General features: G+C 40.0%; 1 protein-coding gene across 3 annotated transcripts in view; it reads right to left on the reverse strand.

Moving 5' to 3' along the window:
- Window positions 1–1,588: 1,588 nt before the first annotated feature.
- Window positions 1,589–27,857, reverse strand: part of ift80 (intraflagellar transport 80 homolog (Chlamydomonas)) — a 43,455-nt gene continuing 17,186 nt past the window's right edge. For 2 of the 3 annotated variants that reach the window (XM_039622652.1, XM_031743986.2), the window contains exons 9-20: window positions 17,524–17,703; window positions 15,992–16,110; window positions 15,294–15,368; window positions 14,563–14,726; window positions 14,408–14,472; window positions 9,282–9,417; window positions 8,906–9,053; window positions 7,017–7,188; window positions 4,689–4,778; window positions 4,340–4,512; window positions 3,982–4,105; window positions 1,589–2,222 (exon numbers count right to left, since the gene is read on the reverse strand). In XM_039622652.1, the coding sequence (XP_039478586.1) occupies window positions 2,112–2,222; window positions 3,982–4,105; window positions 4,340–4,512; window positions 4,689–4,778; window positions 7,017–7,188; window positions 8,906–9,053; window positions 9,282–9,417; window positions 14,408–14,472; window positions 14,563–14,726; window positions 15,294–15,368; window positions 15,992–16,110; window positions 17,524–17,703 (1,557 nt within the window). In that variant the 3' untranslated portion in view covers window positions 1,589–2,111. The remainder of the gene's footprint in view (window positions 2,223–3,981; window positions 4,106–4,339; window positions 4,513–4,688; window positions 4,779–7,016; window positions 7,189–8,905; window positions 9,054–9,281; window positions 9,418–14,407; window positions 14,473–14,562; window positions 14,727–15,293; window positions 15,369–15,991; window positions 16,111–17,523; window positions 17,704–27,857) is intronic. The other variant, XM_031743987.2, reaches the window with a different exon arrangement.

Genomic DNA, 27,857 nt, shown 5'->3' on the forward strand with positions numbered 1-27,857 from the left:
GACCCTGAGCAGCATGAGGCCATGTTTGAGGGCTAATGAACCCATGAGAAGTGTGATTGTTGCGATTCATTTTCTCCTTCCTAGTCAGTGTACTTCACTATATACCGACTTCCATTTGTAAGCATCAACAGTAAAGCTGTATGTCCTCTCTCAGGGGAGAGGATAGTTATATACTCTCATGGGAGATGCAAATCTATAAAAACACAGGGATAAATACAGTATTGGTACACTCAGTGGGTTTTGAATCAGAGCCCATAATTCAGTTATCGTATTGCTCTCTGGTATAAAGAACAGACAAACTTCAAAAAGGTCAAATCAATGAGCATTATCCTTCTCTATCCTCCTCATAAATTCTACATTATATCCGGGAAGTGTATTTTTGGGAGAGCTTGGCTATCAATTTAATATATGAGAACCAGCCAGTCTTTGAATATAGATATACACTTCAATGGTTTAATAAAAGCAGAGCATCTGTTTGGCACTGGGTGCTGTGTAGCTTCAAAAATATGAAATGTTTATACTGACCATTTTATTGTAAGGTATTTGCCACTGGGACTCAAAACTATAGAAAGTCTCATGTAAATGTGACTTTTATATTCTTAACATTAAGATACGGCTGAAGGTAGAGGTGTGGAATTGAGTGAATCAGGTATATCACGCAATGCATAGTTTAAGAGAAAGCATGAACTGATTTCACATGTTGCTGTTTATTGTGTGTGGCCACTCCCAGCAGTAATGGATGTGAAACCCGGTCATTCAGTGACACTGTTTAGCCGTTTTCTCACATCTATTTGGTTTAAGGTGAAGGAGTTGTTTGGATAAAGTGTGCTTGACGCCAAGCACATGATGCTCACTTGCTTTGTGTTAAATTACAGGAAAATCGTCACTACTCTTGTATTATGAATTTGAACACGGGAGATGGCAGGGTAAAGACGTTCAGTGAACCCAACTAGCTTTAACCTCAATGACTAATCAATGATTTATTTTTCTGTTCTTAAAAATACATTAGTTCAGATGGGTAGTTGGTGGAAAGACAGAAATAAAAAAAAGGCTTTTAGTAGTGAAGTGACCAAAACTACAGGATGCTAAGAAAAAAAAAAGCAGCAAGAGAGACCCAACCCAAGAGAGAGATTTTCCTGCTGTTTTCTGTGATGTGTGTCTGTCGCCACTCACTGTTTCACTGGATTCATCTTGTTCACTTTCTACCGTAGCCATCTGCATCTTCATGACATAGTATAGGAGCTGTTTCTGAAGAGCCTTGAGAAAGATGTTCATCCTCCTGGACCATTAGTGGAGATGAATAGGCTATAACCCTCTGCTGATGTACTGGCCCTCTGCCAACCAGGGGGTGGAGCTCCGTGGCAAGCGGTCTGTTTCACACCTCAGCAGCGGAGGAAATACAAGAACAATTTAAAAAGAGAAGCCCTGCATTATTTTAAGACTGTGAAAACACGCATGCACACAGAAATACCTTCAGGGTGCATGTGCAAAGCTTAAAATAAATCTCAGACCTCAAAGATAGTCCCTGATCCTTGTATAAAACCAGTAAAGTGTCACGACACAAAGGGAAAAACAAAGAAACGGGACATTTCGGATCAATACATACAGTATGGTTCACGTGCTTTATTAATGGACATTCTCGTGTTTCCACAAGGCAACACTTTAAACGTGTAAACTATAAAAATATATTTTAATATAAAAAACAAAGTGAAACATGACAAAAACAACACTCATACATATTTACAAATGAATGAGTTTGCCTAGTTAACGTTAACAAATGAAAACAGATCAACTTTAAACTTGATTCACTCAAAATCAGTCACTACAACAGGAAGGCCACAGGTCTTTTGGTCAGAAATACAGACAGCCTTAAAAAACTTATCAGCCACCCACAGTAACAGACTGTCATATACAATTTTGTTTAAAGCTTTATATGTAACTTGACAAGACTATGTGTGTAGTGTAAGTCAGGTATCACAAACTTCACAGCTTATGATTTACATCTCCTAATTGTGCAGTATTGGTTTTTACATGAAGGTAATCGTACTTGCTGTACTTATTGCGGACATGACCCTCTTAAAAAAATTTAAAAAATTTAAAAAATTAAAAAATTAACGGCGTGAGGCCACACTGCTCCTCACAGAGGTGTTAGCAGCTCGCTCTCTCTCTTTAGACAACTCCATCTCTATCTTCGCTTGGATTTTTTCCCAGTCCACTTCAACCTGGAAGACACAGTAAGATGAGATGAAATGAGAAAGTAAGAAACACTATTTTAACTGATAACCAGTTCGGGGAAGCAAAAGAGAAGGAAAACAAATTATAGTAAGCAGTGTTATTAAAAAAACTGGCTTTCAAATGTTAGTCTCGGATACGCTAAGAAAGCTGCTGCTAGATCGTCTGTAAATCCCTCCAAACTGTAAGGCTGGCTGAGCTCGGGTAGTAGAAAGTAACGTGTAATGCATTACAGTAGGTTCTTTCTGTTTAAGAGTAATTAGTGTAAGTACTGCAAACACTTTTAAAATTAGAAATGTTTACTGAACAATTTACAGGAGTTGGGAAGGTCGTGTAGGATGATAATAGTGCTTTTGAACCTCCAGTGGTGATCACATGGGTTGAAGTCACATGCACACATTTTTCCTTGCAGTCTGGCTGAAATCCTACCTACTGCTGAGTTTTTCGGGGTCAGCTGTTTACATGGGATATGATTTAATATGGTCTGGTTATTGTATGCGCCAACACTACAAACTGGAAGAGTTTTAGATGTGTAAAAAAACCCAAAACAACTATCTTATCTCTTTGGCACATGTTTGATCAGCTTATTAAAGATGGATATTTACCATCTGTACAGTCCAGTAGTTTCCATTATTGTGTCGCTCTCAATTTTTTAAGAGTTGGATTAAAAAACAAACTGTCCACAGAAGATCAGTTCATCTTGGAAGCTAGCATTTTTGGGAAGAGTAGACACTGTTAGGTCCATAATTTGTTGGAAAAGGACACTATTTTTGTAGTTTTGCCTCACTACACTACCACAGTGGGTTTTAAATAAAACTATATGTAATTGAAGTGCAGACTTTTAGCTTTAATTCAACTCTTAACAAATAAGTTTGGTGTTAACAGTTTATTCATCAGTTTATTATAAATTACAGCCATTTTTATAGATGGTCCCCATTTTTCAGAGGCTCAAAATTAACTGATCAGACTAACATGATTTTACATATTATGTTATTTTAAGCATTTTTAATACTTGCATGAAAAGTCTTGAGAGCGGGACTGCACCTTAATTCAACTTCAGATGTTGTGCCTGCCTCATTTGTAATGAAATATCAGGGAAACAGGCCTCGTCTAACTGTTCGTCTGTCTAAATTAACTCTGAGCCTCTGACAATGGGGCTAAACTCCACTGTGGTCGTGAACAGAGGCAAAACAATAACTGTACATATATACCTAAGCATTTTTGGCATGACGGCAAGTGTAGAAAGAACAAAGTAAAACTGTAATCACAATGGATTTTTCTTTCCTTTAACCAGTTTACAAGAAGGTTTTAACCATCTCAACCACCTTTTAAAACCAACAGAGTCTCAGTGAGTTTTTTTGTTATATGGAACTTTTTTATTCTATTTGCACTTTGAGACTATAATTATAATATTAGGCATTGGTTGCAGTGATAAGCACTCCAGTAACACTACTGCAAGCAATATTTGGGATTAAATAGCTCAGGTGCAGCTGGAGATTTGCCTCCTTTTGCAGTTTAATGCTGTAGGCTTTTCTGATTGGGTGGTAAACAGAAATGCTAAGGTAACACAGTTTTTCCCTAAACCAACTTTTTTTTAAGGCCACTTAGAGTGTATTAGCAGAGCAAACAAAGTTGATAACCCATGGGAAATAATTAGAAATAGACACCATCCACAGCTAAAAATGTTTCCAGTGTGTTGCTGACTAAGTCAGTTTATACAGTGCAGCAAGACAGGCCACCATAACGTACCCCTTCAGAGTACTGCAGGAATCTCTTATTGGTCTCCTTCCTGCCAAATTTCTGTAGAAACTTCTCCCTATAGGCCAGCACAGTGTCCACATGGGTCTTGTGTTTAACTGCCAGCTCCAATGCCCTGGACACAAGATGACATGATGCAGACAGACATACATCCTCTGTGAACAAATATGCTTCACCTTAACCCTTTAAAACCTCATTTCAGACTACCTCCATAAAACAAAATCCTTACACAGCCAGAAAGATTTTAAAAAATAAATGAATACACAAATAAAAATCTCCCAAAACTGCTTATACTGTCCCTCTCCTAGCTGTACATTTCCAACATGAACACATATACACAGAATTATACCTTTCCCAGTTATAAAGGTCAATGTTGACTTGTATGGCCTGGTAGATGAGACCAGCTTGTAAGAAAGCAGCCTCAGCTTCCTGGACCTGACCACTGAACAGCAGCATGTGGGCCAACAATGACTCCTTAGATGGCTGCTCCCTTAGAAAGTTGATGTATTGAACTCTGGGTAACTGAAAGAGGTGAAGCAGCAGATATGCAAAGAGAGAAGTTAGACCATTTATGAAATACCATATCTCTTTTCACTGACAGATTCACTGAAGTTTCACAGAATTTTTCTTTTTTATGGTTTTGTGGTGGTTAACAACATTTGTGTTTAGCTGAACTAGCCAAAGGGCAATGCTCTTACCTCTCCGATGGCAGCATAAGCCATCTCTGCAGTAGTCAGCTCTCTGTTTGCCATTGCCATGCCAGCAAGACATGCCCACAAAGATTGGTCCTAGGGATAAAGGGAACAACAGCAGAGAGCATCTTTTAATGAAACCATTTTTTCTTTAATTAATATCAACCTATGACCTATGGCATGAAAAAGGCACCTAACTCAAGGGAGGAACTGGTGTTGTGTTTACACCAATTGCTACCAGCAGCCTGTAATAAAAACACATAGTTTGTTCCCTTTTCTTTTGCTGAATCTATGAAAAATGCCAAAGATAATACAATTTGGCAAACATAAAATAGTATAATTGCACCACCAAAGTGATTCCCAAAGAGCTATTAGCCAAAAACGTGGCATCTCTACAGAGTGTGCTTTAGAAAAAACAAGGAAACTGGACAAGTGGAGGACAAAATAACTTGCAGGCCTAAAAAACCATCTACAGCAGATGAGCAACATCTGAAAATATCTGAAAGAGTCTTTAAAGCTTATTGGCAGCAGCTTAATTATTCATCTTAACAATGCCAATGGAATAAAAACATACAGGGATAGAAAAACACAGATAAAACACTATCAGTCATGGATTGGTCTCTTAGCCAGACATCAACATTACTGAAGCAGCGTGAGATCGTCTAGATAGACGATAAAATAAAAGGCAGCCAACATCCAAAGAAGAGCTTTGAATGTCCTTCAAGAAGCCTGAAGAACTATTCCTGAAGACTGCTGAAGACTAGACAAGAAAGCTTGGCTAAGAGCGTCAAAGAATAAAGTGGTCATACCAAATACTGACTTTTAAGCTGGTTAGAACTGCACAAACTCCCTTTAATCCTGCATTTCCATGCACCTTTGCACATGTTTCAATGAATCACTGCACTGCATTTCCAATTTTCCCAACAAAATATAAAGAAATGAGGGGTGGTCAAGACTTTTGCCCAGTACTGTATGTTGTAAATCTCATCTTGGTGGACATACACCAAATAACAGCTGAAGAATTCAGCTATTACTTACTTAGTTTTAGAAACCATTTGCTATGGAGAGATGAAGTAAAAATTAAGTTCTTTGGCCACATTCACAAAAGACATGTTTAGCAAAAAAGCACTTAATGAAAAGAGGATGTATCAGTGGGCACAAGGACAGAGTACGACTGTATCTTCAATGCATTCTGGTACACTTTACTCATACTTTAAGCAAGTCTTTAAACATGCATGACACACACAAAAACAGGAGGTATGTGCAGTACAAAACAACTATAAATGTAAACAAATGTGTCACCACTTTATTTCCTGCAGCTGGATTAATTAAAATTTGACCACAAACGGGCCAGCAGTTGAGCAAACTGAACTCAAGAGTCACCACTCTGTAATCTCCTGCTTTAATCAGTATCCATCACTAAGAAAAACAGCTCCAATTAGAAACCACTCCTGCAAACAACAAATATCATCGCAGGACTTGCCAGAGATCGTAAACATGACAACACAACTTCACGTGAAACAATTTCACGTGAAATAAACCTTTTTTTGCCTACTTAATTATTAGGTTATAAGCTTTAGTCACTGTATGGTAAGTCTGTGCTTCTCGCCTTAATTTATAACATGTTTCTGTTGACTCCTGTCAGGTGAGCACTTACTGACAACAACTGTGGTTCTGGGAAAAGCCACCAAACTCTTACCAGAAGCAGAGAGGATGGGGTCAAGGAAAAAGCTCTTAAAACTGGTGCCTCTCTCCATCCCTTTTGTTCCAACCACCCTTTGCTACTTGTTGTCCGTTTCTCCAAGCTTGTGGTTATTGCATCATTGCCTAAGCAAAGACACAGTCTCACACTGTGCTCAGTGTGTGTGAGTAATATGTTTGGAAAGTCCACACATGCATGCAGCAGAGTGTGTATTTATGAGTGAGGTCTGGGGGGTTAATCTGGTAAATGGAGTCACCAGGCTAATTGAAGCTAATTAAAGCCTGCTGGTCGGGTCCCATAAACCTGTCTACTACCTTCTTGGTTCAGACATAACATCCATGCATACGCGTGACATACGCCATGGGAAGCTGAACTGTACCAGAGCCCCAAGACTGGAGGATATTTAACACTACCACAAAACTGCTAACATAAATACAATGTGAAAGAAATGTAGTAATCAATGCTAAAGTTTAATGCTCACTATGGCTTTGCTGTACAGCTAATGCAAAGACATACACAGCTCTACAAACACTGAGACCAAATGTACAATGATGTCACATCACTTACATTAAGCACATAAAGAAATCACTGACACAAGTATAAAACAGTAAAAGACATTTCCAGTATCTTACTTTTGCATAGCAGCAGAGGCGCAGTGCATCCTCCCAGCGTGCAGAGATGCTGTATTCATGCAGGAGGGCAGGAAAGGGTAGTACACTGCTGTACACCAATGAACCATCTCCTTGGCGTAATGTCACTTTGGTGCCAATGTAGTTTAGAACTTGGGGTGCACGTCTGAACTCACTTTGCAAAGACACACACAGTTTGTTACAGTAAACACTGCATTGACAGATAGCAGAGGAAAAAAATGAGTTTGCTATGCATAAATAACATGTAAATGATTCCTGACGCTGTTTCGACAGACTCATTAACAATGCAGATTTTACCTCTACAAACACGGCATATGTAAATCTGATAAAATGGCCCAACAGCCATGGTACCACTGTAACTTGTACTGTTCTTAGGGCGTCCTGCTTCCTGTAGTACACCATCATTGGTCACTTTTTTAGATACACCTTGCTAGTACTGGGTTAGGTCCCATTTTGCTTTCAGATCTGCTTAATTCTTCATGGCACAGATTCAAAGGTGCTGGAAACATTCTTCTGAGATTTTGGTACATGCTGACATGATAGCATCTGACACATCTCAGTAGCTTTTGAAATACTCAGCCTGCCTGGCACCAGCAACCATGCCACATTCAGAGTCACTTAAACCACTTTTCTCCCCATTCTCGATTTTCAGCTTGAACTTCAGCAGGTCACCTTGACCATGTCTAAATATGTAAATCCACTGGGTTGCTGCCACGTGATTGGCCAATTTGACATTTGTGCTAATCAGCAGTTGAACAGGTATATCTAATAAAGTGGCTGGTGTATATCCAACAAACCTAAAGAGAAACTTTCTGAAATTTGCAGTTTCTGATGATTTATTAGCTTTTGCCACTTAGACTTTGGTGTTCCTCAAATTTCTGCCTGCTTGAGCACTAAACAGGAATAATAAAACCAGTGAGTGAGTCCAAAATGTGCACAAAAACTTTACAACCAAGTGTTCAGATTAGTGTAGCAGACGCAAGTGTAGTTTACAATTGCCTGTACTGACAGTGCAGGCACTCTGCCTTCAATGCTGGCTAAAGCTGAGGCGTTCTGGCCAGAAAGCTTTGCACAGTTTGATAGATGTTGGCCATATGCATTTTGCTTTGGAGAATGAGTTAAAAGGTACAGAAAAGCTGCCTCCATTTCTGCTCTTAGTTTATATTTGACATCTTTTCCAGCTACCTCTCAGATGAAAATGCAAGGGCACTGAGAGGTTCTCTTATATACTTCCATCTACTCTGGCCAACTCTAAACTTGAATGTAATCTTTTGCTGCTTTTGTAATAGGAACTTACTCGCCATTCCGGTGAATAGTATCAGCTGTTATATGCTAAAGTCACCAATTAATTCTCATCCTCATTTGTTGTACTCCATAATAGTTCTCTGTCAGAACCTCCAGCATCTCCCCACGTAAGGTGGTTTTTAGAGTTGGTGCTTTGACACACCAGACATGGTTAAATTGGCAGCTGAGTATTAACGGGCGCATTTAACAGAAGTGTCAAGTCTTCATAAGGAGGTTGGAGGATTGGTGGTGTGACATCTATTATTGTACGATCTACTGTACAATATAAAGCCCCTTGAGGGGACTGTTGTTGTGATTTGGCGCTATATAAATAAAACTGAACTGAATTGAATTAACAGTCAGGAGATGCTGGTTCACATCCTACTGGAACCTTACTTTTGTTTTGTTTTCCTTTTACATCCACTTGCATCTACCTGTAACAACAATAACCTTTCTTTTTGAAAAACAACTCATTGGCCTATGACCAATCACTCTCACTAATGGATTACCCAGTGTGTCAAAGCATAGACGCTAATTGTTCATTAATTAGTCACACCAAGGGCTTTGCGAAAGCCCAGGGAAATTACCTGCCATCCTTTATGTACAGTGTCTTCGGTAATAATTCCTTGTCAGTGAAGACAACACTTGGGTAGTACCACACTGTGAGCTGGTTGTCTTGGATTCCACACAGGATGTTAGCAGCATCATTCCAGGCCATACTATGAACCATGCTACCTACAAGATAGAATATGTATGCAGCTATTACAGTAATCTAACCTTACTTATATACACACACACACACACACACACACACACACACACACACACACACACACACACACACACACACACACACACACACACACACACACACACACACACACACACACACACACACACACACACAAAACAAAGAAAGTCATCACAGATCTTGTTAAGTGCATTCCCTCCACCATGTCTCACCAATTTTGCAGATTTTGGGTTCTCGTCCAAGATGACGCACGGTGGTCAAATAAAGGTCACGGTTCTTGTCTATCAGGGCAATTTTCCTGTCAGTAGATGGGCCACACTGATCCAGAGCTATCTCCAACACCTCCTGCTACATGGAAATGCACACACATATACACACAAACAAGTAAATAGGTAAGTGGGAATAGGAAAGGACAAAAGATCAGGAAAAGAAAGGAAGAGGGAGAGGCAGTTTATACCGTGACCCAACAGTCTTTCTGCCAAATGTGTGTGCTTGTAGAGTCAGGGAGAGAGAGAGAGAGAGAGAGAGAGAGAGAGAGTCTGTTTGTGTGTGAGTGAGTGAGTGAGTGAGTGAGTGAGAGAGAGAGAGAGAGGGAGGGAGAACCTGTGTGTGTTTCTGGCCAGAATTAGCTGGCTTTGGTGCAGTATCTTGGAGCTGTAGCGTGCTGGCAGACAAAGCCATGCTGACAAACACTAACTACTGCTACTTCTACTTCTTTTCCCTCTTTTCTAATTCTTTTCTTCTTTTTCTCTCTCTCTCACTCTCACTTTGATTCCAAACCCCATCCCCTATTTTTTTCCTTTGTCTTTATTGTCTCTAATCCTTTGAGATTTGTGGTATATTTTTCTAAATCAGACAGTCCAAATCTAAAATTTCAACAAACTGTGTATATGTATAGATGAAAATTAGCAATTAGAATCATCATTAAATTTCACTAAAGCTTGAAGGTTGCAAGCAAAACGTAAACCTCCTCAGCAGGTGATCCTAAGGACATGGAAAATAAGCAGTGGAGATGGGTATTGCCAGCCTAAATGATCAACATGATCGATATTTCAGAGAAAAATGCTTTTAACACAGCCCCATTTCAACAATTACAGCAATGAAAAAATTATGCCAGGAAGATTTACAGTCAGCAGTTTCAAACTTTTTTTCTTTCCCTTTTTGTCAATGACTTTCACAGGGTCAGGGTGTATGTGTAATGTAACCTGTTATTCTACAAAATAATCTATCAAACTACACTCTAAAATCCTATTTAGCAAGACCCATTAGCACATCTCTACTCATGGAAAACAATAGCAATCATAGTAATCACTAGCAGAGGTAAGTCTGCAAATTCTCCCTGCTGATGAGCTATAGATGTTGACTTTTGATGGGGAAGCTAAAAGAGGCTGCTATATTGGCTAAAAACCATATAATGGTATAAATACAGTTGTGGTCAGAAGTTTCCATACACTCATCCTGGACATAAATGTCCCAGTAATTTTGATCTTATGATTTCTTTTAAATGTTCTTTTTCCAGAGCAGAATGATTAAACAGCATATATCTTTAATGGTTTTAAACACTAGAATTGGGTGCACAGGTTTGAATTTATTTTGGATTTTCTCTAATCTACACAGGGCAAAAATTATGCACACAGGCTCAAATACATAGATACAGTGGGGCAAAAAATTATTTAGTCAGCCACCAATTCTGCACATTCTCCCACTTAAAAAGATGAGAGAGGCCTGCAATTTTTAACATATCATCCCCTATTGTGTTGTACATTTCATTGTTTTTCTTTACGCTACCTGTTATGACCTGTCTCCCCGATGTGATGTTTGTGTATTGCATGTATGGTCGGAAGAGGTCCAATTTTGCTGTAGGCAACTGCAAGTGACAAATAAAGGCTTCATCATCATCATCATCATCATCATCATCATCATCATAGGTATACCAGCACCAGTGTGTGAAAACCTTGTGAAGACTTGCAGAAAACATTTGACCTCTGTCATTGCCAACAAAGGGTATATAACAAAGTACTGAGATGAACTTTTGTTAATAACCAAATACTTATTTTCCACCATAATTTGCAAATAAATTCTTTAAAAATCAGACAATGTGATTTTCTGGATTTTTTTTCCTCATTTTGTCTCTCACAGTTGAGGTATACCTATGATGAAAATTACAGGCCTCTCTCATCTTTTTAAGTGGGAGAACTTGCACAATTGGTAGCTGACTAAGTACTTTTTTGCCCCACTGTGTAGCCCCAGTAATATTAAATGTCCCTTAACTAGTTGCACCTTCATCAGATATTGTTGGTAGCCATTAACAAACTTCTAACAAAATTCTGGTTGGGTGTTTGACAACTCTTTTAAGTTCACTTAAAATGGTCGGTTTCCTGGTTCAGACTCAGCTTTTAGTCTACAAATCTTAAGTGGGGTTGAGGTCAGGGCTTTGGGAAGGCCAATCCAGAAGCTTAATGTCAGCCTGCTTTATCCATTCCAAAACCAGTTTCAATGTATCTTGAGGTCAGTGTCCTGGTGGAAGACCAAATTGTGTCCAAGTTTCAACCATCCAGCCGTTGATCTGAGGTGACATTGAATAACTTGGAGGTAGTCCTGCTTCTTCATTATTCAATCTACTTTGTGCAATGTACTAATAGCACTAGCAGCTAAACAACCCCAGAACATGATGCTACCACCACGTTTGACAGTGTTCTTAGAAAGCCTTTACACCTCAAGAAAATATCTCTTCTGATTGTGACCAGTCACACAGCTTGACTTTCATTTTATCTGACCATAAAACTTTGTGAAAGAAAGCATTTGGCTTGTCTGCGTGGACAGTTGCAAATTTCAGTCGAGTTTGAAGATGTCGATTTCTTTCTTGGTCGGCACCCTCTCAGTCCACGGTGATGTAAAACTCGCTTCAGTGTGGTCAGGTTCCCGGGTGTTCCATCAGTATAAAGTTCATGGTAGGCTTGAATCTGGGTTGTTCCTGAACATCCCAACTAATTTCCTCTCATCTGAGGGTAACGGTTTTGGTCTTCTTCCAGATCTCAGTAAAGACGTAAGACATCGGAATAACTTGTGAGTAAGTATAATTGTTTGTAATGATGACATTGGAATCTGCAGTTGTTTAGAAATGGCTACAAAGAATCTTTCCAAATTGTGTAAATCTTCAATTATCCTTCTTAGACCTTCACTGAGTTCCTTGGACTTTCCCATTCTTTTGAGTGGTCAGTCCAATGAATGCTGTCAAACAAATTATTTTAATGCTGACAAAGAGAAACTACCAGAGATAATAGGCCTAGATAGATAGGCCTTGGCCTTCTCAAGTTAAAGTACATTGTAGAACTTTACACAGCACTTAATAAACAATTTAAGTGAGTGTATGTATAGATTTGAGCCTGTATGTATACTTTTGACCATGTGTATTAGAGAAAATCCAAAATAATGTCAATAAAGTTGTATACTTTACAACCATCCCATTCTGGAAAAAGAACACTTCAAAGAAATCATTAAAAGCCCCAAATTACCATGACTGTTATGCCCATGATGAGTGTATGGAAACATCTGACCACAACTGTTTGTCACCAAGGTCTCAGCAGCACTGACAAGGACACATAAATTTCACTATATCCCTTTTTGATCAGATCATGCATTAAATTATGCCCCTTTATCATGATAAGGCCATGTTGAAAAAAAAAGTTTTTATTGTTACTAAGCTGTAACTGAACAATTCATGCACATGGAGACAGTTTATCTTATTCATTGGAAGATTTATTTTTATTTTTCATGTAACTTTGTCTTCTGCTGCTCAAGATAATAGGAGGTTTAGCTGGAAATTCAAAATTAAAGACTGAGAGCATTTTAGGTGCAAATTCAGAAGGCTCATATCACTACTTAGAATTTAGCTCAGTTCAAAGAAAGAAAACACATATCTTGAAGGAAGACGCGATGAACACCATGGATCTATTAACGTACATATTGCTCTCTTGTGGCATTATTTTCTCTATGAGGATTAATGCTATGAAAATACTTTGTAATCAGTATTTGTCATCATATTATGATAAGCATCTGTAAAAAAAAAAAAAAAAAAAAAAAAAAAAAGGGAAAACCCCAATAATTAGGCAATCCCCTGCGAGCAAGCATTTGGCAACAGTGGGGAGGAAGAAGTTCCTTTTAACAAGAGGAAACCTCCAGCTGAACCCAACTCAGAAATGGGCAGCCATCTACCATGACCAGATCGGGGGTGAGGAGTAAGAAAAGAATGAAAAGTGGAGCAGAGAGAGAGGCCAATTCAGAAACTATGTGGGAAGGAAGACAAAACTTCAAGATGTGCAGTAGTGGCATGTAAATGAATCAGAAGTTTAAAAAAAACATGTTCCCATGTGAACATTAAAGTAATGATCTAATTAAAAACAATTTCAATTAGTGTTATTACTGTTATTACTACAGCAAAAGGCTTCAGTTTGATGAAGCATGCATAAAAACCTTTCACTTTTCACTCGGCTGTAGAAAACATAATAAATACAGCTTGTTACACAATAATGGGAGGCTGCGTTATACATAACTGAACTGTGTGTAATACTAAAACTAAACAAATGTGTGTTCACTCTGACTCTGTGTTTTGGTTGAAAAAATAAACACACATTTGAACAGCCACCATCAGACAGCTTCTGTTATTATTTCCTATCATATCAACACATAATAAAACACAAATACTAACACATTCTAACCAGTCACACTGACAAAAAACAAAACAAAACAAAAACCCATTTCTACACTTCTCTGCTTATCTGTAACACTCTGCTTTATAACATAATTTTAAGGTATCTTCCGAGATGCAGGTCCAAGCAGCAGATATGCTCACCGGGCACTTTTGTTGGGTACATCTGTTCAACTGCTCATTAACGCTGATATCTGATCAGCCAATCACATGGCAGCAACTCAATGCATTTAGGCAAATCACAAAGCTCAAATCACCTCAAACTAATTTCTTGACCAAGATAATAACTTTTCTGTACTTAAATGACCTCTACAGTCACCAGTCTCACTCTCCCCTTTGGGGTGTGGTGGAAGAGTATCATGGATCAGTAAAACTGTGTGGCGCTATCATGACAATATGGATGCAAAATTGCTAATGAATGTTTTTACCACCTTGTTGAATCTTCCCACTAAGAATTAAAGGGGGTCCAACCAAGTACTAGCGCCGTGTACTTACTAAAGTGGCATGTGAGCATAAAGTTATCTCGTTTTGTGTAATCAAAGTTTAATAAATAAATAAATAATCTGATGTCGTCGGAGAACTTCCTTGTTCCTGAAGTACATTTGGTCAGAAAGAAAGCAGGGGACTAACCTTGTGAGTCAAGGGCTTCCCATCACCAAGAGGCTTTCCAGTCAGGGCATCAAAGAGAAGGATAACTTGTGAGAGAAAAAGAGAAAGAGGACACAGTAAAAGCACAGTCCATATGATTTTGAAATTTTATAGTAAGCATGGAGTTTTCCCCTCACCTTTTTCATCACTCTTGTCCCGAATGGCTATGGTGTCGTTACTAAGTGAGACACTCTGAGCATTTAGGATATCTGCTCTCATACCCGGGAACTTTGGGGACGATATCAATCGTCCTTCATAGGAGAACGTATACAACCCTGCTCCATCCACTAGTAGAAAATGTCTGGGAGGGGGAGACAAGAGAGGCCACGTTACTGTATATGCTGTATACTACACATTATACGACTGAGGTAACATGGTGAGGAATAAAGGGGAGCAAACAGGGAAATTAAATAGATAACAGACGGTAAGAGTTAATTAACTGACACAGGAAGGTAATTTAAACATTTACTGAACATCAACACACTGTTAACTTACTCAGTATGACTCATCAATCTAAACTGCGATTACAAAATGGCCAGTAATCTATTTAGCTCCATGCTGAGTGTCAGGGACACTGCACTGGAGTATTGCACAAGAGCTACTCCATATTAATCTAATTTCCCCCAGTGGTTTCACTCTCAGCCTTATTGTATGACAGGGCTGGCTGAGCTAGAGCACAACCCGGCTGTGTGTGTGTGTACGTGTGCGTGCGTCCATGTGCGCGTGTGTGTTTTTGTGTGTGTTTGCTAGGTTGGCTGCTGCTTGATGAGTGGCCAGTGCAGAGTAATGAAGCATTAGAGAAGCTGATAGATGATCCAACAGCCTGTTCTCTCTCCTGCTGCTTTGCTCCTGGAATAAAAAGACTCACTTCTCTGCTTGTAGGATGAGGCTGACTGTTCCCTCCTTTAGGTCAAAGATGAGAGGAGTATTCCAGTTTCTTGAGCTGGCAAAAATAAACAGCACAGTCGCAGACATTAAATAACTGTGCTACATCTGGCACAACTGCAGAGATGAGGGAAGAAAAAAAGCAAAAATACGACCCAGAGCAAAAGGGTGAAAAGCAATAAAAGACACAATATTTAGACAATATCACTGAATGGAGAGGAGATAAATCTGCAGAGTGAGCATAAAGAGTGCAGGGCTGAAAACAATCATTATAGGATGAAGTCTGCAGAACATGTTCTCCTGTTCCTAATCCTATTATTTTTCCATGAAGTGAAACAAAAAAAAAAAATGTCTCCATATTTTACAAAACACACAGATTATGAAGTAACAATAGCCTGAAATGAATCAGCAGCTTAGTAAGATTTGGTTGTTTTCCCCTCCCATCAGAACCAGTTTTTTCTGTGTGGTTATGTTTTATTTTTGTAGGTTTTTCTAGCTACACAGCATGAGATTTCAGTATATTCTGGTTGAATCAAAAGACTTTTCTCATGGTTTGCTCAGTAAAAGAGGAGCATGTTTTGTACAACAACAACAAAACATCCTGAAAGTACATGATGAGAAACTATGACTTTGAATAGAGGATACAAAGATTAAAAAAAGACAAAAAAGTGCACTACTCACTTGTAGACATAGCACTGGAGGGAAGTTGCAACCACTAGGTGACCGTATGCTAGAGATGCTTTGATGACTCGATCTCTAAACTCCAACAAGTCCACTGCATCGTTCAGCACATTCCTCACCTGTGGAAAAGGGAGGAAAGGAGAGGAGAGAGGGGGACTTAAAAGTGGAAAAAAAAGTGTAGGGATGACTTTTCTCATTTAAAATGCAAAACAAAAAACCCCAAAAAAGGAAAGACGCTAGCTTCACTAGCAGAGGACTGAACACAGTCACGTACACATTGGAGTGTAATTATTCGTAATATACACAGGAAACTATATACAGTAAGTCCAAGTATACGTAGGTCAGCTGTGGACACAGGGAAAGCAGTTCTTACTGTTTTAAGTGCGTGCGTGCAGCGGTCGGTACTAATTTTTTCACCTGCGTAGATAAATACTTCCCTCCAGCTCTCTGTGTGAATGAATGAAGGAGCCTTTTCCAGCACCAGGTGAAAGGTGGGGTTATTTTTACAGCTTTACAAATCTTCCTCCTCTGCTCCCTCCAGCAATCCAAATTTACATGCAACACAACCAGGAATAAAAAACATTTGACCGCAAGGTGGTAAATTTAGCTGGCTGATTCACAAACCACTGGCAGATGTGCAGTTTTAAAACGGACTGCGAGGAGGAGAGAGGGAGGAGGGAGACAGAGAAGCGCCTGCAAGGCTGAAAATAAATGGCTGATGACCCAACTTTGTTTGGTTTACACAAACTGCACTTGGTAGAGTTGTCTATGGGTGCACATGTGTGTTGGCACACGTGTGTAACCCTGCTTCTGTAGGTGTGTGCGCGGCCCTGCCTGAAAATATACGTGTGTGTGTGTGTGTGTGTGTGTGTGTGTGTGTGTGTGTGTGTGTGTGTGTGTGTGTGTGTGTGTGTGTGTGTGTGTGTGTACACTTGGGTGTGTTAACCGCATGTAAACGCTACCTTGTGGTGAGTGCAAGTTTAAAGAGTAGAGAATGGTGAAGCGAGGGAGGCGGCGAGACAGGCTGGTCATTGTCATTGCAGGGCTGCACACTGGCACATTGGGAGGGTCCTCCTATAATATATGGCCACAGCTAGCCAAGGCCTGGGAGGCATTTGCTTCGCTATATAGCATATTTACTCTGTATAGTCTGCCTATAGCATTGCACTATTTTTCAATTCTCTTGCTATACCAACATAACGGAGTTGGCTCTGTTAAGTGTTTGGATAAATATCCATACTCCTTTTCCCTCACAGGCAAGCTTATTTTCAGTGATTTTGGTTTCAACACAGACAGCTCTGAAGAGCAGAAAAGCAACTTTTATTATAGACCAGAAACAAAATGATTTTTACTATGATTCTTTTGGACACGTATATGATTACACCATTTATTTATGCACAAGTTACTGAAATATATTTGTCTTTTGGTTTACTTTAGAATTCCTCAGTCTTTTATCACCTGCTTTGTTAAATTAGAAAGGAAAACTAATTTGATGCAAACACAAACTCATTTGTATGAGGTAATCTTTCTACCTGCATGGTTCTCCTCTTTGTAAGAGTGATCACAAAATTCTTCCACTCCCAGTGCTGCTCCACCACATGGGCAAAGATGACATGGCCGTTGCCGCAGGCCCCGGCCACCTGGGTGCCATCCGCAGACCAGGCCAAGCTGAAAACACTCCCTGTGTTGGGCTTCTCCAACGCATAGGACCACTAAAGAGAGGGGCGAGATGAAGAATGAAACGGTTAATTGTTGGTAATATTAATAAACAATGTTAAACAATTACCTGTGGGGCAGTTTAGGAACTACTGACAATGTGAAGTTTAGCGAGCAGAAGCAGTATAAGTCAAGGTACATGTGAGTGCTTTTATGTGTGTATGTGCACATAATATAAACTCTGCCAGAGAGACATAGGCCCAGTCAGTCATTGAGCAGTGATGAACTGTGAGACACAGACAGAGAACTTAGCTCTGCACCGCTCATAAACATACACTGCTATTTTCATCGACTACACTGATGGGGGCTGGGAGGAAGAGGGAGGGTTTATGGGTGTCTCTGAACTAAAGCTAATTAACAAAATCTCTTCCTTTATATGAGAATAGGTTCAGTAAAGTCAGGGCTGAGAAGAATGGGAAAAAGAGGAGCAAAGAAAGAAATAATGACTCTTTTTCTTGTCTGCTGTGCTGCATCAGACAGGCTGTCTGATAGTAAAGAATGGCAAAAGACACAACTGTGAGATAAGGAACTCCTTACTATCCAAGTCAAGGCACCCCTCATACTGCCCACCTCCCCTGTTTTTCTACGCTGGCATAGAACATAAGAGCAAAGGCTAAGGCCATTATGTTTTGATTCAGCAAGATTCTGTTGAGACAATGTGAATCAACTAACAGACAAAAAAAAAAAAAAAATCCAGTTTGTTATTTTCCAGAATGATCTCTCTGAAGGCCATGGAGTAGTAGATAAAGGCACAATGAATATGTTTTGTGACATCAAAATTGTTGTTATTATCCATCATCTACAATAACTAGAGCCAATTTTCCTCACACAATAAGCCCTTCTGCCACTAGAGTCCCCCTTCCTCATCCTCCACGGCTGTGCCTGACCTCCTCTCTTGCCTTGAGCACAAGTAGCTGGCTGACCTGAGTTTCTTAGCTGCAGTCTTCCACACAAACACATGCATTCACACTGTAACCTGCTTATTAGGGAAGAAAAGTGCTAATGTTAACCTAGCCCTGCCTGCTTGCCTGCAATGGAGAGACAGGTGTGGTGCAGTGGGCCAAGTGCTGCGGTGAACCTTGGAGCAAAGGCCTCAGTGTGTTCGCCGCCTAACACACACGCAGCTGCGGGATGTGAGGTGTATCGTTATTTCCTCTTCGTTGCCTCTGACAGGAGTAGAGGTAAAGTCAGAAAGCTACAGGTTTCTGGGCTGCTGCTTTGATCTCTCTCCCTCTCCTGGTCCCATCTGCCTCCTACACCCACCACTCAGCTGGTTTTGGTCAGCACCCTCCCAGCAGTTAATGTCATATCAGGACCCAAAATAGCTTTAGGAAAAAGGACCTTTCCCATGTGGACAAAGGCTAGTTTGTTAAAGTGAGATTAATTTATATTTATCTTTTTCTTCCCTCCCTTCTTCCTTTAATTTCGGCAGCTTCAACTTCCCTTATGCATTACGTTAATCAGATTTTCTTTAAATCAACATACTTTTTTACATATAGATTTTTTTTATTCCTCTCTTCCAAAAGAGTGAAAGTGTTCTTGCTTGAGCTCCAAAGCAGAGCAGCTTGGGCCAACATTTACAATAACAACAGAACTCATTTATTCTTCTGCTAACATCTTGAGATGACCCACTCTGTGTTAAAGCACACCAGGGGGAAACGAGAGGGGAGGGATGGAAGACAGAGCGATGGATAGATGGAGGGTCAGAGATCAAGCCGAATGTATACAACAGACTGTAATGAAGCAGGACATGTGATATCGGCCTGAGGAGCACTGCTGGATCCATGCTTACCTAATGCTTTTAACACATTGAGCCATTTGACTCTTTCTGGAGCCAGTGAGCGAGCGCGCGTGTGTGTGTGTGTGTGTGTGTGTGTGTGTGTGTGTGTGTGTGTGTGTGTGTGTGTGTGTGTGTGTGTGTGTGTGTGTGTGTGTGTGTGTGTGTGTGTGTGGAAAGAGGGTGTTGCTTTTATATGTGTGTAATATGCGGCATGTGTGCACCTAAGTTTGAGTTTGCGTGTGAGAGAAAGTACAAAGGAAATGAAAAAAAGTTTAAACAAAATGAATATAAGAATGCAGGAAATAAGACAACAGAAATTCAGTGTGCGTTCACATGTTGCTCTAATGTGTACATGTGTGTAAAAGAGGTGAAAATCCTCTGGCTTGTCAAGAGTTGTCAGCCAGTGTCTGACTATGGGACACAAGGGGGGACTCCTATTGCTCTCCTGAGATGGGCGGACTGTGCCTCGAGGACCAGGGATACAAAAATCTTTTCCAGAGCAGCACTCAGAGGAAAGCTCACTCTCTCACTCCATCTTTATCTCCTTCATCTACCTTTCTTTCATTTATTCCCTCTCTCCTTACTGGCGAAGAGTTGAATAATTCTGACACTTGGCTGCTTAACAAGAAACTGGTTAGAAGAACAAAAAGTCCTGCATTAAAAATGACCATACGAGAATAATAAAACCAGCTGACTTAAAGGCAAGGCAGGAGGTTATCTAGAAGAACAACTCTCCTTCTGCATCCTGTGCTGTTGTTTGTATACAGCAAAAGGAAGAAAGACAGGCACAGTCTGATTGATGACTTGGCTTGGCCGCAGTAGGTTTAACCTCATATTCAATTATTTTGTCTCAGAGTGTCACAGAATCACAGAAATTTTGAGTCAATAGATATTTGACTTTTTTTTTAATACACTGCAAAGCCAGACTGATGTGCTCCGATTTTAAAGAGGATGTGAGACTGGTAATAAACAGGGGAGAGCAGAGCACTGACTATTACAAGAACAGTAGAGATGGGGGAGCCCGATTAAGGGGGAGCGCAGCAAGGGAAGGTGAATCAGCCAGTGGCATTACATTTGGCAAATGGTTTTACTGCAGCCCAGAGGGGTGGAACTCTGCTGGATACTTGAGAATTCTACTTGACAAGGTTGCAAGGAGATTTAAGATTAGTGCAGAGAGATGTTATACAGCATCAAGAGAGAACATGCAGACAGGGACATGGTCTGTATAGAGGCCAAAATAAAGATTTGGCTGTGGGATGTGGAAGGTGAGCTTCGGCCGTCATCTAGCCAGAGTCCACTCTGGTCATTGAACACTGTTTAACCATAATGGGCAGCTTTGTGGTCAGAGGGATGGTGGCAGACATGACGTTTAGTTCTCAGCTGAGGTTTGGGGGAGAGAGGGTGAGACCCCTGAAAGTCACAATGAGCTTATACAAAAAAAGAAAAGAAAAAAAAAGATGAAACACTTTACACATAGCAGCAATGCTATGTATGCAAGTCTAGGTGTGTACTCCAATGCAGATGAAAACACACTCACACAAATTAAAGTTAAGCAGTTAAAAACTGCTGTGTATTTATGAGACAGACGCAGGAAAATGGAAAATAAAGTGCAGCAATTTATTTAAACATGTGGAATCATGAATGGATATATAGTTTATAAAGCAAAAACAGAGCTTCTGCAATTCTAACCTGCTTCAAAGTCAGTATTTGGTGTGACCAACTTTATTTATTTTTTTGAAAAAACACAACCTGAACTCTCTTAAGCAAACTTTCCTGTAACTTCTTTAATCAGCCTTCAAGAATACTTGAAGGACATTCTTTGGATGTTAGTTATCTTTGGTTCCATTCTCTAACTAGATGGTTTCACACTGCTTCAACTTTTGAGGACTCGCAGAGGTCAGTCCATGACTGATTCCAGTTTGTTCTCCTGTGTGTTTGTCTATCCAGGTATGCTTTTACTGCATTTACAGTGTGTTTAGGATCATTGTCACACTGAAAAATGAAGCTACTGCCAAAGAGTTGCTTTCCAGGTAGTATTGCACGATGGATCAAAATCTGATGCTGAAATGCAGTTCCAAACCATGACAGAGCCTACACAACATTTTACAGATGACTGTAGACACTCACTGTTGTACCTCCGCTGTAAATACTGACAATAATTTGAACGAAAAGTTTCAAATTTGGATTTGTCACTCCATGAAACCTGTTGCCACTGATTTTAAGCCCAGGTCTTGTGTAATTTGGCATACTTCAGCCTATTCTGCCTGTTTCCCTTCCTTGAAAATGGCTTCTTGACAGCCACCTTCCCCCGAGGCTTTGGCAAACTGAAGATAGATACAGATACGTCTCACAGGAAAATAAATAAATAAATAAATCCAACAAACACCTGACACAGGACCTATTTCTTATGGACACAACTTTCAGACACTATCCATCTGCTGTAAACAGATTTTTTTTTAACCTCCACTTGTCCAGGATATACCAGGCCAGGTTTTTAGCTAATAGCACTTTGGGAATCACCTTAGTGGGTTAAAAAAAAATACTATTTTATGCCTGTCAAACTGTGTTATCTTTGGCATTTTTCATAGATTCAACTAAAGGGGGAACAAATTCTGTGTTTTTGCAAAGGCTGATAGTAACAAATTGCTTTTTTCCTAACCTGTATTTTATGTGAAAACAACACTGGTTCATCTTTTGAGTTAGGCGCCTGTTTCTGCTTGAACAATTTTTAGATTAGGGTTAAGTGACTTAACAAAAATAAAACATTTCTCTTTTAAAAATGGTCAGTTACAAAGACAGGAAATGAACACAAGTAAAAAAGCAAAAAACAAAAAAGGCCTTCAAAAAGCCTGGAGAGCTACTGGTGAAGACTACCTTATAAAAAAATGACAAGAAACTGGATAATAAGCAGCAAATATATATATTTGAAAAAAGGAATGGCTCTAGAGCTTCAATAGCATGAAATAAATAGTTTAATAAACCTTAGTATGTACTAACCTTTACCATATTTAGCTGGCTGGTGTTACTATTTGGGGCTATTTTTATTTAAGCGATGATGCACAGACCCGAGCTTGCAGCATGCAACCAACTGTAAGTGCACACAAGGCTGCAACAGTCTTTTGATGCACAGCCTCTTCGAGGAGCGTGCGCTTGCTCTCCTCCTCCTCTCTTCCTCCTCACGTTCTGCATTTCATGACATATGTTTACCATTAAGACTGGCAGGTGTTGTGGGCCTGCCCCTTCTCTCTATTGTTGCCCTGTAGCTGCAGCCGGCACGGGGACGACTGCAAAAAGGTTATTTTAAGAGAAAATTAGATTCAAGGCAGACTCAAACTTGTTTCTAAAGGCACAAGTTTGGTTAATAATGTTGGGCCTTCTAAAAGTCAGGACATTCCTGCCTTGGAGCAAACGTTCTGTTAAAATAACCATTTTGCATATGCCTTTTCTATAGGTCTTTCTTTCTAAATAGCCATGACTAACTCTGTCGTGTTACTTTTTTTGAAGCAGTTTCTTGCCTTTAAAAAAAAAACAAAAAACCATCCTCCCACAAATTACTCGATAGTAGCTCATTATTTTAATGACAAATACTTATTCCCTGTAGGCTTGAAAGGAGGCTGTTGAAACACTGCCGGTGTTCAGCTTGAATTAAGTTGGCTACCATGCTTTCTAACAATGACAGCTTTGTGGCAGAAAGAAAAGTCAAAATATCAAGGTTACTCTGCACGGGGAGCTATTTCTATTTGTTATTAGCAACTAATTATCACAACTGCAAAAGCGAGTTGCATATTTACATGTGTCCTGGTTAAAATGTGAGTGTTTGCACAAAAAAGTGGCTTATCTGGCAAAACTGGAGTGAAAAACCCCCCCAATGCATTGATACATTTTTCTTTTTTGAAAACCATTAAGTTTCATTGTAACTGAAATGAACCAGACCAGGCATACGTACTCCATCTTTTACATCTACTCTTGAAACCATGCAGTGTATGACTAATAAAGCAAAAATACATATTTATTAGCATGTAGCAAATGCCATAAATTATTACATCGCTCCTGAGCTATATGCAAAAGTTGCCCTATATATATATTTAAAATAAATTAATATGATAATGCAAATAAAGCACAAAAGCAAAAAAAAATAAAAGAGTAGAAATTAAGTCAAAGGAGAAAATAAAAGTGCGACTCTGTGCCACTGAATTTCTGTCTCTCTACAGTACCTGAAAGTGTAGGGAAAGGGTTAATGACACATGTCTGGGCTAATGGCTCCCAGTGGAGCTATCTGCTGATTCAGCCCCATTACTTCACAAGCATTAAATATATCTGCTCTGACCGCTCTCTGCTCCCCCCCAGCCCTAACGCAAGTCAACAACATGCTAATCAGAAGGGGGGCATGAGAGTTTCAGACTCTCTGTGCTTTTCTAGCCCTTCATCTTGGACGCTCCTGACACATTTGCAGCAAGCGTTTAGAAAAAACTTGTAACTGCCACATGTGTTAATGGGTCAAACAGAGTCTGTGACCCATTAACAAACTTGTATTTAATGCAGTTACAACCCTATTTGGCCTTGTTATATAGAGCACACAATGCACATACTTTTTTCATAAACATAAGCATATAATTATGTATCTCTAATACTTTACAGTCATACTTCAGACCATATGCCATTGTTTAGTTATGTTTTCAACTTGAAATTAAAAATATTGCTCAAAGTGTGAAAAAAAGTTTATCTCATCATTACATAACATAAACTGTGAAAAAAAAAAAACCCACACGGTTCAAACCTACAATTTTCTCCACAATTTTTAAACAGGTGAAAGGAGAGCTATTCTCTGTTAGTTTAACACTGTGCTAGTGAGCTAGTGGGAGCTGACCTAGTCCGGGGTTAACAGTCTTACATAAATCAGAACAGATGGCAGACTCTCTGCAAAGCCAGCTGGCTTTAGTTTGCCTATGTGTCTATGTGCAGGACAGGACCTGGCAGTGCAGGTACAGAGTAACTCCCTGCACATAATAAACACAAAATATCTCAGTGTAATGGACACTAGACATATACAGGCAAGTATCAAGCCCTAAACAGACATAGGGTGTACATGTCTGAAAGTGCTGACACAAATGTTCAGGACCAATCCTGAGCTAAACCCACTGTGAAGTATATATTTAAAAAAAAATGCTCAAGAGTGAAACTAAAAACAAAGCAATTTGCTTTGGGGAAAAACAAGAAGGTCGTTTTGGATGAGGGCTCATCAATCTCTCAGCAGATTAGGAGACCTTGTAAACGTCAGCTTGCAGTGAACCCTCCATGGGGGATGGGGTTGACTATTAGGATAAGGACAGCTGGGCCTATGTCCAGGACTGGTCAGACCTGTGTGTGGGAATGTCTCAGGCTGAGAGCTGACTTCCAAGATGGATTCTACGTTCCAAATACCCACATGTTTTCTCGAGATGGTTATGTTACTTTAAACCAAATAACTTTTTAAATAAACATTTGTGTGTAACTATAACATCATTCTAGTGTTATTTAACTGCACATCATCTATGTATTGCAATTCCACACTGTATTTCATGCTGCATGTATTTCATGTTTCTGTGTAAGTAATCAACAGTATACAAAGTGATAATATTAGTTGTTTTGGTAACAAGTGCGCGCACAAACACACACACACACGTAAGTCTACAAGTGGGGCATGGCAAGACTGAAGTAAAAAAAACTGTGCACATGAAATGCATTAAAGATGCAACTTATAAAGAAGAAATACATAGGAAATACATAAAATTCAACCGATAACTGTATTGTTTGTTAAAGATTTAATTTAGCTCTGACCACTGTCAGAGTCACAAAAAAGAAGAGTCCTTCAGTTTAACAATATCACTGTAAAATACAGTGTTATTCTAAAAAGTTGTCCTTCAATCTGTTGTCATCTTGTCTGCTTTTATTCAAAATCGGCCTTGTAAAGAATCGCTGTGTGTGTGTGTGCAAAACATACAATACAATCAAAACTAGAAAAAAAATCATTATTATCATTACAACATCACAGCCCATTTCGAGTGTCCAATATATACTAAGTAAAGGTTTCAGTATTTACTGTGCAATGATAAACTAAACCATTTGTATTTCCTGACTCTGCAATAACACACTATAGTTATCTTATAAGCCCATTTGTAAACATAGGCTAGTGTGAGGAGCTCCACAAATCTCTGTATTGAAATACCCATTTGGCTTGGCTAACGAGATACAGAGGCTGGGCCGTAGACAAGCGTAGTGTGGCATAAGTTGGAGCTTTGGCAGAGCAAAGGGAAGTGGAGAGAGACGGGAGAGAGACGGCAAGGCGGGAGGGGGGGGGGGGGGCAAGACAAACCAGAAGATAGCGAGAGAGAGAGAGTGGGGGAGAGAGAGAGAGAGGGGGAGAGAGAGAAAAGGGGAGAGTAATGATCTACACATGGTTTCATGCTGGAGCCTCAACATAGTAACCATAGACACATGCTGGGGCCTCCTGGGACTCATCAGCAGGACACAGCTGTGAGCTGGACAGCAGAATTCTATTAGCACCAACTATGCACATATGCACTTGCAAACACACACGCGCGCACAGACATGCACCCACACAGGTAATTTAGGTATTTAAAAGCATTTGACATGCTACAAATGGCACAATGCACAAGACCCCACTATATCAGTGATGACAATTTAAGAACAGACAGGTTTATTTTGGTCATCGTATGAGCTGCACAGACTAAGGCTTTGAGAATGTATCCAGCCCTGTCTGTGTAGAACACTTGTTGATATCTGCTAATCTTAATTCCACCGTTATACCATGGCAGATCTTTTCTACTGTCATAAAGTATCCACACAGTTGAGCATACACAAAGTAAACTACATATGACAGGACAAAACATCATTCCTCTGTTGAAGCAAACATATAACAAATTAGAACAAATGAAGGAAGCAGTCATTAAATTAGTCAGCATCATTCTGATCCATGTGGAGGCCAGCAGAGAGGGGGAGGGAACCCTGGGGTGCAGCCAAAATTAAACCCTTTCAAATCATCCTCTTCTGGAAGTTGGTCCAGTGCCTCCAGCCCAGCCCTAGCCCTCAATAACGGCCCTTAATGAACTCTGGGCTGGCAAAAAATCTCAAAGTGATACCCCCAGTTCCACACATACTAGGCTCTCCCCTACTTGTGTGCACAACCAAAGCCCGTTATTTGCTCCCTGCCTTCGTCACCAAGTATCACCCTCATGGCTTTATCCCTCTTTCCTCTCTTTCTCCCTCTTTCTGTCTATGAGTGTGACATGTTTGTCTAGCTAGTGGAGGTAGTGATTTAGCGTTGCTAAGAATGATGACTCTGCCAGAGCGGCTGGCAGGGCACTGTCTTACTGTCGTACTCTTACTCCAGCTTTGGGGGGAGGGAAGGAGGGTTTGAGAAGTAAAGAAAAAAAAAAAAAGAGCGACTGAGAGAGAGAGAGAGAGAGAGAGGGAGAGAGAGAGAGACTTGAGGGAAAGAGAAACCACCGTCTTTTATGGAGACCAATCCTCCAAGCCTCACTGCCTAGGCCAACTTTAAAGGATATATTGGACAGTTCCACACTACCCCACCCCCCACCCCTCCAACTGCTCTCTTTTCTCAGCTTTTCATGCTCCCCTCCTTTTTGGTTTCCAACAAGGCAAGCCTTTAGCCGAACTCGGGAGAGGTGTAAAAGTAATACCATGTCAACAAGTGCCTTTTACTCTAACCCACTTTATGCACACAAGCACTGACTCTCTCTCACACACACACACACACACATACACACAAACTTACACAAAAAAAAAAAAAAAAAAAATTGGGGTCAATCATCTGCAAGATGGACCTAAGTATACACTGTTCCACAGAGTGTGCCAGAATGAGTTCAGCAACACAGAAAACCAAAGCCTGTTCGACACAAAGGGCCTCGAATACAAAGGAGAAATCATTATCCTCACATTCTGGTAGGGGAAACTAATGAGCTCCTAGGGATGACAGATTAAGTCTACATGTAAGTATTGCATCTAATAGTCTTACACTATTCATGCTCGCAAAGGTTTCATCAAGACTGGTAACCTCATTAAAATCTGTTAAAAGAAATGGGCAAAATTATTCCTATGAAAACAAGAATAAACTGTAGAGGGAGAGAGCTGAGAGAGGACAGGCAGACCTCAGATTCAGAACTTGAGTTCTTTTTCTACCAGTTCACCATAATATGGAGGAAGCTTTCTGTTCTTACTATAGCGAGAGAGAGAGTGTGCATAAAGGAAAAGTGCAGAGTGCAGAGAGCAAGAAATAGCATGCAAAAGCACAGATTTGTAAGGGGAGGGAGAGAGTGAGAAAGAAAGAGAGTGAGGGACAGAGAGCGCAAG

Source organism: Oreochromis aureus, linkage group 14 (assembly GCF_013358895.1).
Source record: "Oreochromis aureus strain Israel breed Guangdong linkage group 14, ZZ_aureus, whole genome shotgun sequence".
NCBI lineage: Eukaryota > Metazoa > Chordata > Actinopteri > Cichliformes > Cichlidae > Oreochromis > Oreochromis aureus.